General features: G+C 41.2%; 1 protein-coding gene across 3 annotated transcripts; it reads left to right on the top strand.

The window, feature by feature from the left end:
- Window positions 1-825: 825 nt before the first annotated feature.
- On the top strand, window positions 826-18,051 carry ccar1 (cell division cycle and apoptosis regulator 1). Of its 3 annotated transcripts, none has more exons than XM_072677866.1 (26): window positions 826-872; window positions 1,862-2,017; window positions 2,349-2,524; window positions 2,877-2,996; window positions 3,306-3,338; window positions 4,468-4,664; window positions 4,768-4,894; window positions 5,036-5,149; window positions 5,968-6,160; window positions 6,263-6,404; window positions 7,503-7,658; window positions 9,252-9,477; window positions 9,634-9,747; window positions 10,280-10,446; window positions 11,222-11,432; window positions 12,561-12,644; window positions 12,743-12,931; window positions 13,152-13,343; window positions 13,434-13,667; window positions 14,014-14,149; window positions 14,245-14,333; window positions 14,435-14,581; window positions 14,904-15,027; window positions 16,115-16,300; window positions 16,437-16,642; window positions 16,794-18,051. In XM_072677866.1, the coding sequence occupies exons 2-26, from the start codon at window positions 1,906-1,908 to the stop codon at window positions 16,848-16,850; spliced, it is 3,732 nt and encodes a 1,243-aa protein (XP_072533967.1). In that variant the 5' UTR covers window positions 826-872; window positions 1,862-1,905; the 3' UTR covers window positions 16,851-18,051. The 3 variants fall into 3 exon arrangements, with proteins under 3 accessions (XP_072533967.1, XP_072533965.1, XP_072533966.1); XM_072677864.1 differs by having other exon boundaries at window positions 12,743-12,976; XM_072677865.1 differs by lacking the exon at window positions 826-872 and adding an exon at window positions 937-956 and having other exon boundaries at window positions 12,743-12,976.
- Window positions 18,052-18,569: the final 518 nt, after the last annotated feature.

Raw genomic sequence — 18,569 nt, 5'->3', positions numbered from 1 at the left:
TATGTTATTAAGTTATTAATCACGAAGCTGAGCGTATAAGACATTTTTATTCAATAGATCAAACAAGCAGATATAAACAAGTGTCTCGCCCTTCTAAACCTCATCACCAATTTGACCTTGTTATTTTCCATTAATTAAGACTTTTTTTTTTTTTTTTTTTGTAACTGAGTGTCCTGCTATCCCTTTCTGCTGTTACACTGTGAATTTCCCCACTGCGGGACTAATAAAGGACTATCTTATCTTATCTCTCTTATCTTTTTATACAGAGATTGAAGTTCACTTTGAGCCGAAATTCGACACAAATGTTATTATAATTTTTTAAATATATATTTTTTTTAGTTTTATAAAAATGTAAAGTTTCAAATATTGCTGCAGTTGAATTTCCCCAATCTAAAAAACAGAGAACAGTTTTCATTTGACTGATTTTTCTGAATTATTACGACCAAACACCTTCAAAGACTGAAGACACTAACAGCTCTACAGAGAAACGCCATTATTTTACAGAATTTAATTTAGAGTTTATTTTCAGATATTCAGACCTGATTAAAACCACCATCAGTGCAGCTGCTTGTTTGTACCTTGTTTCCAATACAGCCTTTACCATGTGAGATCTCAGGGTATTTCACAAAGCAAGTTTCCTGTTTGGCCAGATAACTTAAGACCTACAAGTCTAGCTTGTGTATTTAGTAGAGGGTTAAGGTTTGCTGTTTGCGCAATGCCATACAGGCCTCCTTCCAGCGCGTTAATTAACCTTACCTCATCTTAGCTTACATTAGTGATATGGGTGTGTGACGTCGTCGTGGTGAACTGCGCATGCGCGGTCATCTCTCACAGTCCTGTATCTGTGCACCGGTCCACCAGCAGGACGGAGGGTAGGCTGATAACACAAACACATTGAGCAGACTTTGGGCAGGTTTTGTTTGGGTTTACAACACGTAGATAGACGTTAAACCGAGGTTTGTTGGACGGTTTGCATTAGTGGTGAACAGCATGCCTAATCTAACGAGAACTGTCTGTAGGCCTCGTTTACAGACGGTGGTTTAACAAAGTCGAGCGTGGCGTCCTCTCACCAACGGAGACCCGCCGCCGCTCGGTTAGCCTAGCCTGCTGCAGCATCTGCAGTTTGTGCTGACTTGTCATTTTAACCGTTGGGCTTATTTTGTTCGATGTAAGTTAGAAACTGCGCTGTTTTACTTATGCCGTTTGTATCTCTACAGAAATCAAGTCGCCCGTGTTCCTCTTTGCGGGGTTTAATCGTTGCGTGTCAAGGCTGCTGCTGCTGCCGCTGCTGCTGCTGCCGCTGCTGGCGGTGGTGTTTGTTAGCCCGTGCTGCTTGTCAGTGTGTCTGAGCTAGTGCTAGCTAGCCTAGCTAGCTAGCTTCCTCCGCTAACCTAGCACTAGCTCGCGTTAGCTTAGCTCGCTTTAGGCCGACTGTACTTGATGGACACAGCTAGGTAACTTGGCTAGCTAGCTATTTAGCTAGCTAGCGCTATCTAGAATCGTAGCTAGTATCATGGAGATGATTTGGTAATTTAACGATACGGGCGTTGCGTGCTTTTTAGAGTTTGCTAGCTAGCTACATTACGTTGTTAGCGAGCTTGCTAGTGCTAGCTGGCAGTTGTTTGTGTTTGTAACGAAGTTACTTGATGGACAGTGATTAGACCCCTAACGTTAGCTGTTCAGATTGTTTACTTGCCAGCCAGCTAGCGCTAGGTTACCGGAGACTGACAGAAGGCACCGCGATATTTCAGTTAGCACTAACTCGATAGCTAGCTAGTTATCTACGTTACTGTTGTACTAAAGATAATGGGCAGGATTTACTGTTGTGACCTGAACTGATAAGTAATAACATTTCCAACAGGATAGTTTCTGCTGCTGCTCCACCAGAAGCCTACGCTGGTCTCAATGGCCCAGTTCGGGGGGCAGAAGAACCCTCCGTGGGCGGCTCAGTTTGCCGCAACAGCGGTATCTCAACCCGGCCACTCAGCACAGTCCCTCGACCTGAACAGTTTACATTGTAAGTAATGGCAGTAATGTTTTTTTTATTATTATTGTTATTATTATTATTTTTTTTTTTTACATGTTATTAAAGGTATGCTTTTGAGACTGTAAATTGTAGCTACAGCTAGTTATTGTGACACCTTTTCTAACAGGTGAGGGAAGTGTAAAATTTCACTTCATTAGAATGGGCAGAAGTTACTTGCATGCCCCTTTATCTCAGTCAGAAAATGAGCAGTTCAGTATGTTGCACAATGGACTGAATCAGCGTTTGCTTTGAGCTGCCGAACTTCAAGAGGAGGAGTGCAAAGTTGATCATGGTTTCTTATAGCCTGTTTGTTCTGTTGTAGCTTTAGGTGTTCAGCAGCCATCTCTCTTGGGCGCTTCCCCCTCCATGTACTCGCAGCAGTCCGCTTTGGCTGCAGCGTCTCTCAACACACAGTCAGCTGCCAATTATCAGATTTCCCAGCAGACTGCGGCCCTCCAACAGCAGGCTGCTGCAGCTGCTGCAGCTGCACTGCAACAGGTGAGATCCTGGGCTCTACTGTATGTCTACTGTATTCAGGTTTTTGGCTGCACTGTAAGTTCAGTCGTGGTGTTCGTCCACAGTAGGGGGAGGGCTATTCGGGAATTTGTTCTTCTACTAAACTTTTATTTGCAATGCAGTAATGTTATCTTGAATTTAAGATTGTTTCTGTATTGTAGCACTTAAAACTGCATGCTGTTAAAGGTGTGCTTTTGTATGTGATCATCTTTAAAGAACACATGTCTGTCGTCTGCCTGTTGGAGTGGAATACCAACCTCTGGCATGACTGTAATTCTACTCCCTTTTAGCTACAGGGAATAATCCTGAGTCACTGGTGTGTGTTTAATTTTAGTCTCAGATCAATTCAGCCCTGCAGCAGTATCAGCAACAGCAGCAACAGCAGCAGCAGCCACCTCAAGCTCCCCCACCACAGCCACCCCCTCAGCAGACCCTCTACAATGTTCCTCACCAGGTATGCAGGCTCAGTCATCGCCTTCTGTGGCATTCTGGTGTTTCTGAAACAGAACTTCAGCTCACAATGATATACAAGCTAACTGAAGTTATATAATATACTTGGCCACTTGTTTATAATTTAGTGTTCTTGCAGACCTTATTACAATTGCATTAAGCAGTTTAAATGTCCATAAACTACTTAATAGACTACTTAAACATGATTTAAAAGACTGAACTAAATGTATCATGAGTACCATGAATTTAATTTTTAGTTCAATTTTATCTCTCAAGCATTCGTTTTTCTACTTTTCTTCTTTTCTGCTGACAGCTCCCTCAACCTCAGCCTGCTCTGCTTTCACAGGTACATTTCTGTGTTTTATTTGTTCACACCCATTTATGCACAGGTATTCTTTTGTTATTCCAACAACCAACTTTTTGCATTCTAGGAGGCCTTCTGGCAGAGCGTCACTGATGGGTGCCTAAGCTATAATTTTACATAAATATTTATGTATTTGTTCATTAGTTTAGCCTTTACATGATTAGGATGATGCGTACACTAGTATACAGTTGTGGGTAACGTCGTAGCAGATGCCAATTTGTATTTTTTTTTTTTTTAATTATTTTTTAAACGTGGAAAATAAACTCTTATCTTGGCAAAACGTGGCCTCCTAAATGCAACAAGAACAACATGCATGATGATATTAAATATTTTTTGTCAATGTTATTCTGCAGTGCAACACAAAATAGATATTAATCAGATATATGTTGTAAACAATGGGGAGAAAAACATAAAATTATAAATAAATTATAAAGTAATTCATAAAACTGCATTCAATTCTTACTATTTAAAATGCATCTGTTTAGCGGCTGTGATTTTACAAATTAAATAAATTTATCTATGAGTGCCTGCAAAACTGCGTGCATTTAAATCAAACTTTTTGAAAGTAGGGCAGCTCAGTCCACTCTAAGTGACTTCTAGCAAAACGTCTCAGGAGTGCTAATGGTTGCTTTACTTGGCACCAAATCCTAGCTAGTCAGTGAAACTTCAGTATACACCTTTGTGTCTTGTATGCTAAAAAAACAAACAAACTAATTAAGGCTTAAGGCTGACTTGCATGTCTGAATGTAGTATGCTGACCTGTGTCAGCTAAAACACTTGCAAGTAATCTCAATGTGTACATTAGGGGGCAGCATCCACACGTGATGTTTGAATTGTCCCAATGGCTGGCACTACATTTGAGTCAGTGTTTGAGATGCAAGGGGTTGGAGCATTGCTGTGAGGATTTGAGTGTGTTTAGTGAGGTCAGGATGTAGGATGATTTGCATTCAGAATTGGAGCATGTTGGTTGAATAGCTGTTTTCGGTTAGCTTTCTCAGAGCAGGAAATAATGGAGCATAGGCATCTTACTATGATGTGCTTTGTAATCTGTTACCCTACTTATATCTATGGCTGTCTACTTTTTAACATCAGTGTGTTTTGTCTTCCGTAGCCTCCTGTTGCTTTGCCTACTAGTCTGAGTTTGTCGAACCCACAACAGACAGCCCAGATCACAGTCTCTTACCCGACTCCCCGCTCCAGCCACCAGCAGCAGCCCCAGCCCCAGAAACAACGCGTATTTACTGGGGTTGTCAACAAGCTGCATGATACGTTTGGCTTTGTGGATGAAGATGTTTTCTTCCAGCTGAGGTGAAAGCTGACAAGATTTTTCAGATTATACTTACATTTTTCAGATTATACTTTAATGCTATAATGGCAGTTAGCTGAGTAACAGTTTTTGTTGCATTTCTAGTGCGGTAAAGGGTAAAACACCACAAGTTGGTGATCGTGTTCTTGTGGAGGCTGTCTATAATCCCAACATGCCCTTCAAGTGGAATGCCCAGCGCATTCAGACTTTACCTCAGTTACCCAACCAGACGGTGAGTAGATCTAACTTGCCAAACTGGTTCTTCACAAAAGGTCAAAGTGATAAATCTCAAATCTCATCTGTTCCTGATTTTTTAACTCCAAAGCATGTCAATGCACTGCTGTTGATTACTGTGTTCTCAATCTTTGTGTAGCACCAGGCGCCCCAGCCCTTACCTCAGGTTTCCCCACAGCTGTCCAGCTTTTACTCTGATGCAGGAGTGCAGCGCTATTCTGACATACACTCTGCGGTGGATTCAAGATCAAATGTAACCGCTTTCTCTTCCTTTTTATTTTCTAATGCCACCATTTTTCTTGCTGCACAAACAGGTGTTAGTCACAATTTCTCTGTTCCTTTCTTACTGCCTAAGATGAGTTGTTATTAAATGTTACTGATTTTTCTTTTGTTTTACAGCTCTAAACTTGTGTTGGATGCAAGTTTTGATCATTTGTATTTTCTCACAGCTCATAGTCTCTTTGGCTAATCATTGTTGTATGTGAAATTAAAAATTGATTGGCTTTTCAGATTTGCCATATAGCATGACAGAGAGCAAGTGCATGAAAAACAAATGCTTCTTCTCTTCCCCCCCCTACCCATCTTCAATAGGTTTGAGTACATATACCGTAGGAACATAAATATTTAAAAAGACAGCATGTTTATGAATACATCAGAATTAAAATACACATTTGTTCCTTTTTCTTTTAAAACAGACTTTTTAAGACTTTTTTTTTTTTTAAGACAGATTTTTTTAACAGTTGTCCAAAGTGCTAACATTAGGTGCTGTAATTGAACTTGTTTCTAGTTCTTTGCCGTGTAACTGTGTTCATGGAGTTCATTGCACCTTAACACACTCGGCTTCTTCTTCACAGTCAGTCAAATCTTTCAAAACAGGTCACTCGTACTGGAAAAAATCTTTTTTTTTGTTTTTTTGTTTGCAAGTTTCAGTAAATAACATTTTATATTGGCTAGATTTTATATGTTTAGATTGCCAGTAGTGCTGCAACCAGCTTGTTCAGATTAGTTGACAGTCACCAGTAAAGAACAGAGTTGATTATGACCTGTCTGGTCTATTTTTGCTTGTTTCAGAGCCAGCCTCCAGGCCCCAACATGATCAAGCCAGGTCCCTCCATGCTTCAGTCTCTACCTCCGCCAACTACCTTCAGCATGCCGACCCAGGGCCCCCCCCCCTCCCTGCTTCAGGCCCAGCTTTCTGCAGCTTCTCTAGCCCCACTCCTTCAGAATCCCCCTCAGCCTCTCCTGCCTCAGCCACCCCCTAAAGGTAGGGCATTTTCACCAGGCACTTGACAGAGTTATGAACTGGTAAGTTTGTCCAACTTGCAGAAATGTAACTTGTAATCTTTTTATTTTGTTTCTCATGTAGAATCAGTGTTTTCAGGGGGGTTGCTGCAGCCGCCAGTGAGAATGATGCCACAGCCACAGCCTGTGAGACGCATGGATCCCTCCCCTCGCTTTCCCAGCCGGAGTGACCGACCAGAGCTTATTTTGAGGAAAGATGACCGGAGGTGAGTTGCATTGTTTAATTCCAACTTTTTTTATATGCAGTTCTGGAGACTGGAGACTGGGGTTTGATTCCCGGTCTGGGTGACTATGCTGTGCTACACCAATAAGAGTCCTTGGGCAAGACTTCTAACACTACACTGACCCACCTCTGTAATACGAGTAACCTTGTAAGTCGCTCTGGATAAGAGCGTCTGCTAAATGCCATAATTATACAGTGTTTCCAAAGTTAGGTCTCTTTCTGTAAAAGCTACAAATATTTTAGAAGGTCTCTATGAGAGAAAACATGGGGGCAACTAGGGTTATCAATAGAGTTGAACGGTTTTGCCATCTCAAACTATTACAGTATTACATGTGGCTGGAATTGGAGTAAGCTGTGCAAGTAGTGCAGATGCTTCAACATTTATGTGGCTTTTGTTTCTTCTCATCCTGCGTTATTCTAAAACCAAAAACAATTAAATAAAAAGTTGTTTGCTCACAGGGTCAGTCATTGGGTAAATGTTAAACCGTTAGTCTGACAATTACCAATAAACTGCGGTTAGCCAGGAAAGAGCCTAGCCTAGTTAGCATGAAAACATTCTGTTCACCACAGAATACTTGCAACTCTGGCTGACAGAAACCCTGCTTCTAAATGTTTTGGCGGTAGTGACCATCTCTTTAGTGATCATGTTGGTTCTGTAGCTCACTCACTAAACCATTTGCTTAGCTAGTTCCGCTGCAGATCCGCCAAGTATCGGGACAGCTCAGTGCAGCTGCTGTTAACTGAGTATTGATGATAACTTGAACCATGTTTGGACTTGTAGCTGAATGTCTAGGCTTTGATAAATTAGCTAGCAGACTAGACACCACAGCACAGACAGTGTTCGAGCCAGCTGAGGCTCTGAAGTTACGGAGACTCTGAAAGAACTGAAGTTGCACATCATTCTGTAGTCGGCGTATACCCTAGCATACCCTATGCCGCTAAGAAAGCTGGTTAAGCTGATTGTTTTCATGTGAGGTTTGTCCCAGAGTTCCAAATACAGGCATAATCTCATGACTACACTGCTTTAGTGGTCTGTTATAGGGTGGCTGATCTTACCAGTGTTTTATTGATTTTCATGCAGTAGGGAAAGAGAGAGAGAGCGTCGAAGATCGAGGGAGCGTTCTCCAACACGCAAACGTTCAAGAGACCGTTCTCCTCGAAGAGATCGCTCTCCAAGACGCCCGCGCAGAGTTGTACCACGGTACACAGTGCAATTCTCAAAGTTCTCACTTGATGGGTAAGTGTAAGACATGTGTCCCCACTTTTTGAGATGTGTGTGTATATATATCACACATGGTGGGGGGGGGGAGAAAGTATTTAGTCAGTCACCATTTGTGCAAGTTCTTCCACTTAAAAAGATGAGAGGCCTGTAATTGACATCATAGGTAGACCTCAACTATGAGAGACAAAATGAGAAAAACTGTCTGATTTTTAAAGAATTTTTTTGCAAATAATGGTGGAAAATAAGTATTTGGTCAATAACAAAAGTTAATCTCAATACTTTGTTATATATTCTTTGTTGGCAATGACAGAGTTCAAACGTTTTCTGTAAGTCTTCACAAGGTTGGCACACACCGTTGCTGGTATGTTGGCCCATTCCTTCATGCAGATCTCCTCTAGAGCAGTGATGTTTTGGGGCTGTCAGTGGGCAACACAGAATTTCAACTCCCTCCAGAGGTTTTCTATGGGGTTGAGATTTGGAGACTGGCTAGGCCGCTCCAGGACCTTGAAATGCTTCTTACGAAGACGCTCCTTTGTTGCCCTGGCAGTGTGCTTGGGATCATTGTCATGCTGAAAGACCCCGCCACGTGGATGCAACTCAGCATTCACTCTCCTCCAAACACAACGAGTTGTGTTTGTACCAAACAGTTCTACTTTGGTTTCATCTGACCATAAGACATTCTCCCAATACTCTTCCGGAACATCCAAATGCTCTCTAGCAAACCTTAGACGCGCCCGGATATGTACTGGCTTAAGCAGGGGAACACGTCTGGCGGCGTAGTGTGTTACTGACGGTAGCCTTTGTAATGTTGGTCCCAGCTTTCTGCAGGTCTCTCATTAGGTCCCCCTGTGTGGTTCTGGGATTTTTGCTCACCGTTCTTGTGATCATTTTGACCCCACGGGCTGAGATCTTGCGTGGAGCCCCTGATCGAGGGAGATTAGCAGTGGTCTTGTAGGTCTCCCATTTTCTGATTATTGCTCCCACAGTACATTTCTTCACACCAAGCTGCTTGCCTATTGCAGATTCAGTCTTCCCAGCCTGGTGCAGGTCTACAATTTTGTTTCTGGTGTCCTTCGACAGCTCTTTGATCTTCACCATAGTGGAGTTTGGAGTGTGACTGTTTGAGGTTGTGGGCAGGTGTCTTCTATACTGTTAACGAGTTCAAACAGGTGCCATTAATACAGGTAATGAGTGGAGGACAGGACCAAATACTTATTTTCCACCATTATTTGCAAATAAATTCTTTAAAAATCAGACATTTTTGACATTTTGTCTCTCAAAGTTGAGGTCTACCTATGATGTCAATTACAGGCCTCTCTCATTTTTTTAAGTGGGAGAACTTGCACAATTGGTGACTGACTAAATACTTTTCCCCCCACTGTGTGTGTGTGTGTGTGTGTGTGTATATATATATATATATATATATATATATATATATATATATATATATATATATATATATATATATATACATATATATATACATATATATATATGTATATGTATATGTATATGTATGTGTGTGTGTATGTGTATGTGTGTATATATATATATTTGACTAAAAAAAGTTTCTGAACATTTGTATGCATGCATATGTCTACTCTGCAGCTACAGCTGTGACATGATGGAGCTTCGGCGGAGGTACCAGAGTCTCTACATCCCAAGTGACTTCTTTGATGCTGTATTTACCTGGGTGGATGCTTTCCCCCTGTCACGACCTTTTACTTTTGGAAACTACTGTAACTTCCACATCATGCATAAAGAGGTGGACTCCTTGGTAAAGAACACAGCTGTACTGGATCCTCCTGATGCCAACCACACCTATAGTGCTAAGGTGTGAAGACGCGTTCATCTGTGCTTTTTATTACATGGCAATGTTTGCATGTGTTATGGATCTTTATTTGGGAGAAGAGGTCCTCTCTTTGGCTTTGTTCCATTCCTGTTGGCTGCTGGTGTGAATATTAGACAAACAAGTCTGTTTTTGCTGTAGGTTATGCTGCTTGCCACCCCCAGTCTGGATGAACTGTATCATAAGTCTTGCGCCCTGGCTGAGGACTCGCAGGAGCTGAGGGACTCTTTCCAGCACCCAGCCCGCCTCATTAAGGTACAGCCTGACTATAATCCTACCCGCACTTGTAATTGCTTATCATTCCAAGCTTACAGTTTCAGTTTAGCCTCTGTTCTAGCATGGTCTGCTTTGCCTTTGCAAGCCTGTAGTATGTTACCGGGCAGGACAAACTGACTTCGTTGTTAAAGCCAACCAACAATTTCTAAAATCAAGTTTTGAAAAGCAGAATAAGCTCTTTCTCCTGCCCATGCGGCTGAAATTCATTTGTCCACCCGGTTTCCTATGCACCATGTAATTTGTCGTTTCACGCTTTCAGTGTTTTCACACTTTTGGTGGGAGTCGACTGTGATGTTTTATGTGATGTCCTATTCCAGTGCTGAATGCTTCTGTGTGGAATAACCTACTCCGATGTTGACTCTCCTTATGCCAACCATTCAGAGCCTTTTACCATCACTGCTTTATTAAGAACACCCTGTAGCCTTTGCTGCATTTATCTGCAATTATGTGCTGATACCCTTTTATTGAGTGTGTGACCTGTTGTGTTTTTTGTGAACTCCTCTGTTCTCAGTTTCTGGTCGGAATGAGGGGCAAAGACGAGGCCATGGCCATCGGTGGCCACTGGTCTCCTTCCCTGGACGGCGCTGACCCAGAGAACGATGCTTCAGTCCTTATAAAGACAGCAATACGTTGTTGTAAGGCTCTGACAGGCATTGATCTGAGTTTATGTACCCAGTGGTAAGTACAACTCCATTCTAACACACCTGATGCATCTCCTTTGTCCATGTGTGCTTTTGTCAATACTAGACCTTGAGCAATACTAAAAAGCCCAAGCCAAGAACATCCAACAGTCTGTGACCCACTGCATGGTTTTGACAGCTCTATATCCTGACATGTCGGAGGCTTTTTTATGTTTGTTTAATTTAACTGTAATTCTGTAATTTTATGTGTTTCTTTGCTCTGTTCTCTTTATTTTGCAATGTCCTTTTTGCTAATGTGTGTAGTCCTGCCTCTTTATCTATGTGGTGAATGCATTTATTCTGTCGCTCGAAAAGCAGAGCCGGAGGAGGAGTCGCCACCATTACTTTCTGTTTTATATGACCTTTGACCTGTGTTAAATATCTTACATATTTAACTTGCTTTCACCATGTCTTTTGAATCTGTCTTTCTCACACCACTGGGGTACGTAAGCTATCCTACACAAGCATCCAGTTCAGAGTCACAGATTCTAGAGGGGAGGGGCCTGGCGGGAGGGAAGGGCAGGGAAGTGTCCCGATTGTCGTTGTTTGTTTTCTGTCTGTCGATTTCCCTGATACCTGGCTGCCGTTCATCGTGAGAACCTACTGTGGAGATCTGCAGGCTGTATTTCCGTTGTGTGTTATTCTGGGGTCATCTTACCGCAAAGGGGAGGCAGGGGAATTGGAGCTGTCTGTATCAGTGTGTATTGGGAGTTAGGCCTTGTGTGATGTCTGACAGAATGTTTCTTTCCAATGCACTTCTTCCTTTGCGACAGGTATCGTTTTGCAGAGATTCGCTATCACCGCCCTGAGGAGACTCACAAAGGGCGCACAGTTCCCGCACATGTGGAGACAGTGGTTTTATTTCTCCCGGATGTTTGGCATTGTCTTCCTACCCGCTCAGAGTGGGAAGGGCTGTCCCGCGGACTCAAGGAGCAGCTGGCAGAAAAACTCTTGGCTGAACGGAAGGAGGCTGATGGAGAACAGGCACTGAACGCTAATCCTTCTCTTCTCATTTCCGCTTCTCACAGGCACAGGAATAGACAGACAAAACACTCAAAAAACACACAAAAACAAACAAGTATCACAGGCTTCATACAAGAGCCCCTTTTTATTGTCCCTGTGTCTCGTCCCTTTTCCTCCACCCCGTCCCCTCCTGCTTTCCTCTACCTGCTCTCCCAGCACCGCCCTCGCCCCACCACCCCACCCAGCTCGCAGTCACACACAGCGGAACAGATTAGCTTGTATTTTCAATGACACTGCTTCAACTGGTAAAACAGCTTCCAGCTCCGTTTAATGAAACATAATCACCCAATCTGGTGCAGGAATTTGTTTAATTTCAAGCATAGTGTCAGATTTTGCTCAAAGAGCAAAGTGTCACACCTAAATTTCCATAATTTGATTGTAGATTTTGTGTAATTCTGAATTTGGGATTTTTGAGAGAGGCTGGAATCTGGAGAGCCAGTTGTTATGAAATGTGTGTTTTTAGAATGTTTTCTTTTATGATTCATTTTACGTTTTAATTCAATATCTTCTGAACTCCAAAAAAACTCCTAAAGTTCTGTCTCTTGTCTGTCCCTTTTTATTGATTTTACACTATTCTCGGATTGGACTGTACCTAGACTCGTGGACTTGGTTTTTCCAGGGAGGTTGGTTGATCCAAGGACAGTCTTCTATGACTAGATGTTAAAAAGGCGAGAAAAGGAGTAAAATCAAATTGCAAATGTAGTTATAGGGAAGCCCGTACACACATTGAGTTTGGAGACCATCTGAGTGCATCTCTCACATTTTACATTTCTTGGACCCACTGTCATTGATTACCTTTTTTGTATTCCACAGAACTGGCATTGATTGGCTGATGGGTGGGGTTTGGATCGGTTATAAAAGCTAGAGAGCTTCCATGTATCCTAGAAGTGGACTTTTATTTTGCTTTGTTTTTCATTTATTTATTTATTTATTTTTATGACCAATTGAGACCTCAGTTGGAGGAGACAATGAGACAGTTGTGACCTTGCACGGATCAACTTTTGTTTCAGAAAGCTTAGACAACATCAGAGGTACGGGTTAACATTTTGTTGTTTTTCTCTTTTCTCCTCTTTCCCTGACCTGATGTAGGAGGAAGAGGAGAAAGATGATGATGATTCAAAAGAGGTTACCACCCCCACGCACTGGTCTAAGCTTGATCCGAAGTCTATGAAAGTAGGTCACCTTTAGGTTACAGACTGAGTATTCTATTTTTCCTTAGTATTTCGCTGTGGAACCTTGCCAGCTTTGTGCTTGTGCGCGCGCATGTGTAGGTAAATGACCTGCGTAAAGAGCTGGAGAGCCGATCTCTGAGCTCAAAAGGACTGAAGTCTCAGCTGATTGCTCGGCTCACTAAGCAGCTGAAGGTGGAGGAGCAGGTGGAGGAATCCAAAGAGCCAGAGAAGACGGAGGCTGCTGGAGTAGAGGAGGAGGAGCCGTCCAGGGCAGAGGAAGACCGGGAGGTGAGAGAAGAGACAACCTATGAGAATAACTACGTCAGCAGAAAGGTGCCCACTTGCACTTCAGAACTGATGTTCTACACATGAAAAAACTCTCAATGTCAAAAGAACTCAATTTGTGGGCATTGTTTGAAAAGACAACACATACAAAAAAAAATCACACAAAACATTAATTGAGGTATTAATTTGTTTCTAATAGCAGTCTGATTATATCTCCCTTTAGGAGGAGGAACGTAAGCGGCAAGAAGAACTGGAGCGGCAGCGTAGGGAGAGGCGTTATGTCCTCCCAGATGAACCCACCATTATTGTCCACCCGAACTGGGCAGCCAAGAATGGCAAGTTTGACTGTAGCATCATGTCTCTGAGTGTGCTGTTGGACTACAGGCTGGAGGACAATAAGGAACACTCATTTGAGGTTGGTGAAATAAATCCACATTTAAAGTTGTTTATCTGTTGAGGAGAAAGCTGAGGAACCTAAAGCGTTTGCATTTGTCGCTTTGTTTAGGTCTCACTGTTTGCAGAACTTTTCAATGAGATGCTTCAACGCGACTTTGGCTACAGGATATACAGAGCTCTTGCTGCTCTTCCAAACAAGGATGAGAGAAAAGAAAAGAAAGAGAAGGCAAAGAAAGAGGCAGAGAAGAAAGAGGTAGAAAGGAGGGATGTGAAGAAGGAGAGAGAAGAGGAGAATGGTGAGCCTTCCACTAAGAGACAGCGGGAGGATGAGGATAAGAGGAGGGTGAGTGGATTGTTTGTTAATGAATCTGCATTTATAGGCGCATTTGACACTTCCTCTATGTGGTAGCACTTACATTTAATGTTGTATGCCTTTGCCATTGCTAAATTAGACAGCTTTTAGACCAGATACCACCAACTCACTGCAGAACTACCCTCCTGCCCAGTTTAATTCCCTTACTAATCAATAATCAAGGTCTTTACATACCTCTGAATATTAGAACAGAATATTTCTGAGGGGAAACACTACTGCAAGGTACTTCTCCATTTGGCAATTGCACTTTGAGGAAAAACAAGAGGCCTGTTGTGGCGCACGATGTGAACAGCCTTTCATATAATCTGTGCAACAGGATGATGAGAAGGAGAGAGTTCTAAAGAAAGAAGAGTCAAAAGATGAAGACGATAATGAAGATGAAAGCAGCAATAACAATGCTGATGAGTATGATCCGATGGAGGCTGAGGATGCAGATGACTATGACGATGATGGTACAGTATATGGTCTGTTTTAGAGAGTAGAATGGCATATAGTCAACTTTTTCTTTTTTTTTTTTGACTGCTAAACATTACGTTCTGTATGTCAGATAAAGATGATGAGGACTCCAACGGAAGGGACAGAAGGGATGACCGTCGGGATGACAGAAAATCTAAAGATAGGGCCTCTAAAGATAAAGTGAGTTCTGTGTGGTTCAACTAGTTCTTAGCAAACATATTTCCACCCTTCCTTCACAACTGGTGTTATTATAGCCTTGTTCACACTCTGTCTGTCTGTAGGATGAAAAAAAGAAACAGATGTTGACATTTGATAAAGATCTGCTGATGGCTTTTGTGTACTTCGATCAAAGTCACTGTGGCTATCTACTGGAGAAGGACCTGGAGGAGATTATGTACACACTAGGCTTGCATCTCTCCAGAGCTCAGGTACTTTTACTGTCTATACTGTTAATGAATAATAACCAACAATTTTATTGTCTTTTGAATTCAAGTTAAATTAAACCAATTTGAGTGCTTGTTAGTTTTTGGATTACTTTGTTGTATGCATCTTACTGTCACATTTATTGTGCATCTTTGGTATATTTATAAATCCAAGTGGTATTTACAAATCTACATATAAAGGTATTTTAAGAATGTTGAAATTTCCTTTTAAAAGTTTTTAGTAGTTTCCTTATCTTACATCTGTTGATGAGGATAATGAACATTGTTCAATGTAGCTTGTTCATAATGTGTCTGAATTTGTTTTTAGGTGAAAAAAATGTTGAATAAGCCAGTAGTGAGGGAGTCATGCTACTACCGTAAACTAACCGATAGACCCAAAGATGAGTCCAGCCCAGTAGGAACTCCTGATTCTCAAATAGAAAATCTCCTAGGTAAGTAAAAATCATTGTCCTCCTGCAACTAAGAAACACCTGTAAAAGTAACTCCCTAAGCCTGCTTCACAAATCAGCTAATTTGGTTCAATCTAAGCTAGTCTCAGTGGTGAATCACTAGTTTACCAGGCTGTGTTACCATGGCAACTGTTATTACACTTAGCTACTGACTTTGTTAGGGACATTTGTGGAAAACAGGTGATGGTATTAACAGCCTGGACCCACTTTTGAATATTGTTCACAACAATTGAATCAGTTACAGTAATTGAGCAGCTTGTTAATGTATTTTCTAACTGTGATTTAAAAGGTCACATGACTCTTCTGAAATGAGCTGGTTTTGTCTCAAGCTCTGTCTAAGCGCACCAGCATTTTGTAAATGAGGTCACGTGCAAACAATCACGAACTGTCCTATGACGCATCAAGGATGTTCAGTTTATGTCACCTGGGGACTTCATGAGTTAAAGTGAAGGATAACGTGCTGTAAGGCCACAACTGGTCTGGAATGCGTCTCCATGGGCTCTTATGGATTAAAATATTGTGTTCTGGTGGATGAACTCAAGAAATGAACAACAAATATGGAGAAGATTAAAGTTTTTATAATGACAACAGTGTTGCCTCTTCCCAAGCCCACTTCACTACCCCTATATGAGTATTTGGGCAAGACCCCTGATGACATATTCACATACCTGCGTAACATGATTATCAAATGTATATTTCCCTGGATAATAGGGTCTGCCAAATGTCATTAATGTGAACATTATAATTGCTTTAGCTTCTGCATATTTACATATTATAGATTTTTTTTCTTGACTGAAAAGTAACTGGACTCCATGTTTTAAACACTTGACTGTGGTAGATGTCTCACTTTTATGTGCAAATGCAGGACAATTTTGAGTGTGTTGACCACTGTCAATCACTGTGGCACTGGTAGCTTTTGTGAAGCTGAAATGTAGTCAAGAAATTGAATGTACTTTGTAAGACAAAGTACATTCCTCTTGGGACCACAGTGTGGGGTTATAGTTGAGGACACATCGGTCAGTGCATTGCTGTAAATTAATATAGTGGATTACCTTTTTTTTGTCCACAGGTAACAGACCTCTGCTGCCCAGTCAGAAGACAAAGCGCGAGTCGGAGGACCAAACAGAGTCTGGAAGTCTTATTGTTTATAACGGGGCTATGGTGGATGTGGGCAGCATGCTACAGAAACTGGAGAAGAGTGAGAAAGCCAGGGAGGAGATTGAGCAGAAACTCATGCAGCAAGACACTAAAATGGGTAACATTTCTTTCACATTTGTGATTCTAACTCTTCTGATTATTGCTTGTTTGTATGTGACAATGTGGCATTATATTACTGCACACCACTGCTAAACGTTCAAGTGAAGTCTCTGACGCAGTGCTTTGGTTTCCAGATGAAGATGCTAAGCACATGTCTGAGGTGGAGTCCACAAACCGCAGTCTGATGAAGGAGCTGGAGCAGGTGAAAGGCAATCTGAGGGAGACGGAGAAAAGCCTCAGAGCCTCGGAACAGCAGAAGGGCAGCTATCATCAGCAGCTGCATAGCACGCTCTCCAGCCTCAGCACAGTCATGAAGGAACTACAGAGTGTCTTACCTAATGTATGCCCAGCCTCTCACTCTCTGATTTAGCATTAGATTTGTGAAATTGTGCTTTGCTTCAACAGTTAAGAGGATGCGCTATTTAACTATTTTAATAATAATAATAATAATAATAAACTAATAGTTTTCTTTGTTTTTTTGTCTTTTTTAGGGTGATCATCCTGAAGACAGTGAGCGGAAAACTCAAGCCAACGGGTCAGATGACTAAACTGCCTTTTTGCATCTGTTTGTCTCATTGTTCCCATCAGATATGTAAATAAGCACTAAATCCATTTAATTTGAATTTTTGATAAATGTCTTTCATTTTGTTGTTGCCATGTACAGAATTTTAGACAGAGGAGGACACTGTAATGTAATATTCCTCCTCCGAATCCTTTGACCAGAAAAATAATTTGACAAGCTATTTGTTTAGTTTTTTTTTTTTTCTTGAAGTCCTACATAAATTATCATTACAATAAAAAGCTCATGAAATGTATGTAATATTTAAGTCTTGTTTTAGGTGGTCATTGATCATAAAGTACTACTTTAGATAAACTTTCTTCCCAGTTGCCAGTAATTAAAACTGTGTTTTGTTGTGCCCATATTTTTCTGTAGACATTTTACACAATTTGTGCTTTTGTGTGTGCGTGTGTGTAAGAAAGAGAGAGAGTTCTCTGTTTAATTAGCAATAATTACATTATGTGGAAACAAAAAAAAGTGAACAGAACTAAAAAAAAAAATAAAAAAAAAAAAACTTTTTTTTTTCCTGTCAGGACCTGGTAGAGCTGCATAATGAATGCAGAGCCAGGCTCAGGGTGATCTCTTTGTAATACTGACACAGCTGATCGGTAGTTGCATTCTTTAATATCTGTCAACACTTTGCTAACTTGCTGCTATCTTTTTGTTCTTGATATGCATCTGAACTAATGCATGAGTATTTGCTTAATCCCGACTCTTTGAGATATTTGTGTAATCCCATGAGCGTGGCATTGAGTGAATGAGGCCATGGGGCCCTTTTTTGTTTGTTTTTTTTGTTTTGGTCATTTCAAAGGGAGATTGCTATCATGCTATCATTTTTGATAGAGCTGTTGTCCTAATCGACTTTCAGTCTGGTCCTGTACACTGCAGAAGAACCTAGAAGACTGCTTTGGAGAATATTCCAAAGTAGGATTTCACAAGAATGTGTTCATCTGATTTTTTTTTTTTTTCCTTATTTTCTTTTCCTCTAATCATTTTATTTGATTTGTTTGGTCCAGTCATCAGGGATTGATGCTGGCTATGGTGAGTGGTGTATGCTGAATGGAAAAGAGCCAAACTTAGTAACGATGAGCCCAAAGCAACCAAGTGCATATTATTTTTCTATTCCAGATGTACTACTATGGTTGTCCTGTGAAGAAAAAAAAGATAATAAAATAAGTGGTTCATTTGAACATTTCATGCTGTTTTTTTTTTTTTGTTGTTGTTATTCTTATTCCTGGCTCTTTGTTGTGGGTCACGTGGTTTTGGTGAATGTCTGAAGCAAACTATCTCCTCTAGAGGGCGATGGTGGCTTAATTTTGAGCACTGTTGCATTGTTGGAATAGAAACAAAGGCTAGCTTCACTTTCCACACTAGTTCAGCTGGAACCATCAGATGATACAGTCCTTGGTATTTCATATGGAATATAAAGCCAGACATTTATAAATGAACTTATATGAATAAGTATGTCAATAATAACAATCTTGTCTGGCGCTGCATGGGATGTCCTATGAGGAAGCCGTGAACACTTTATGCTTCAAGGAAATTAAGTGGCTTTTTTCTTTTCTTTTTCAAAATGTGTTATTTCCTTTGCCACATTCATGACACCAGCCTGGCCTTATGTCAGGGCTTTGTGTCTCCGCTTCCTGCAGTGAATGGAAAGCATGGATATAATCTACATGTCCTGTGTAGGAGTGTCCAGTCCAGGTGC

Source organism: Salminus brasiliensis, chromosome 4, assembly GCF_030463535.1.
Source record: "Salminus brasiliensis chromosome 4, fSalBra1.hap2, whole genome shotgun sequence".
Taxonomy (NCBI): Eukaryota; Metazoa; Chordata; class Actinopteri; order Characiformes; family Bryconidae; genus Salminus; species Salminus brasiliensis.
The sequence above is the reverse complement of the archived record's forward strand: the minus strand, read 5'-3'. Positions and strand labels throughout refer to the sequence as shown.

Coding starts and splice junctions, on each gene's coding strand:
- ccar1 (XM_072677864.1), top strand. CDS start 1,906: ATGGCCCAGTTCGGGGGGCAGAAGAACCCTCCGTGGGCGGCTCAGTTT. Junction 3,339..4,467: donor AGCCTGCTCTGCTTTCACAG/GTACATTTCTGT, acceptor TGTCTTCCGTAG/CCTCCTGTTGCTTTGCCTAC. Junction 14,150..14,244: donor AGATGACTATGACGATGATG/GTACAGTATATG, acceptor TCTGTATGTCAG/ATAAAGATGATGAGGACTCC.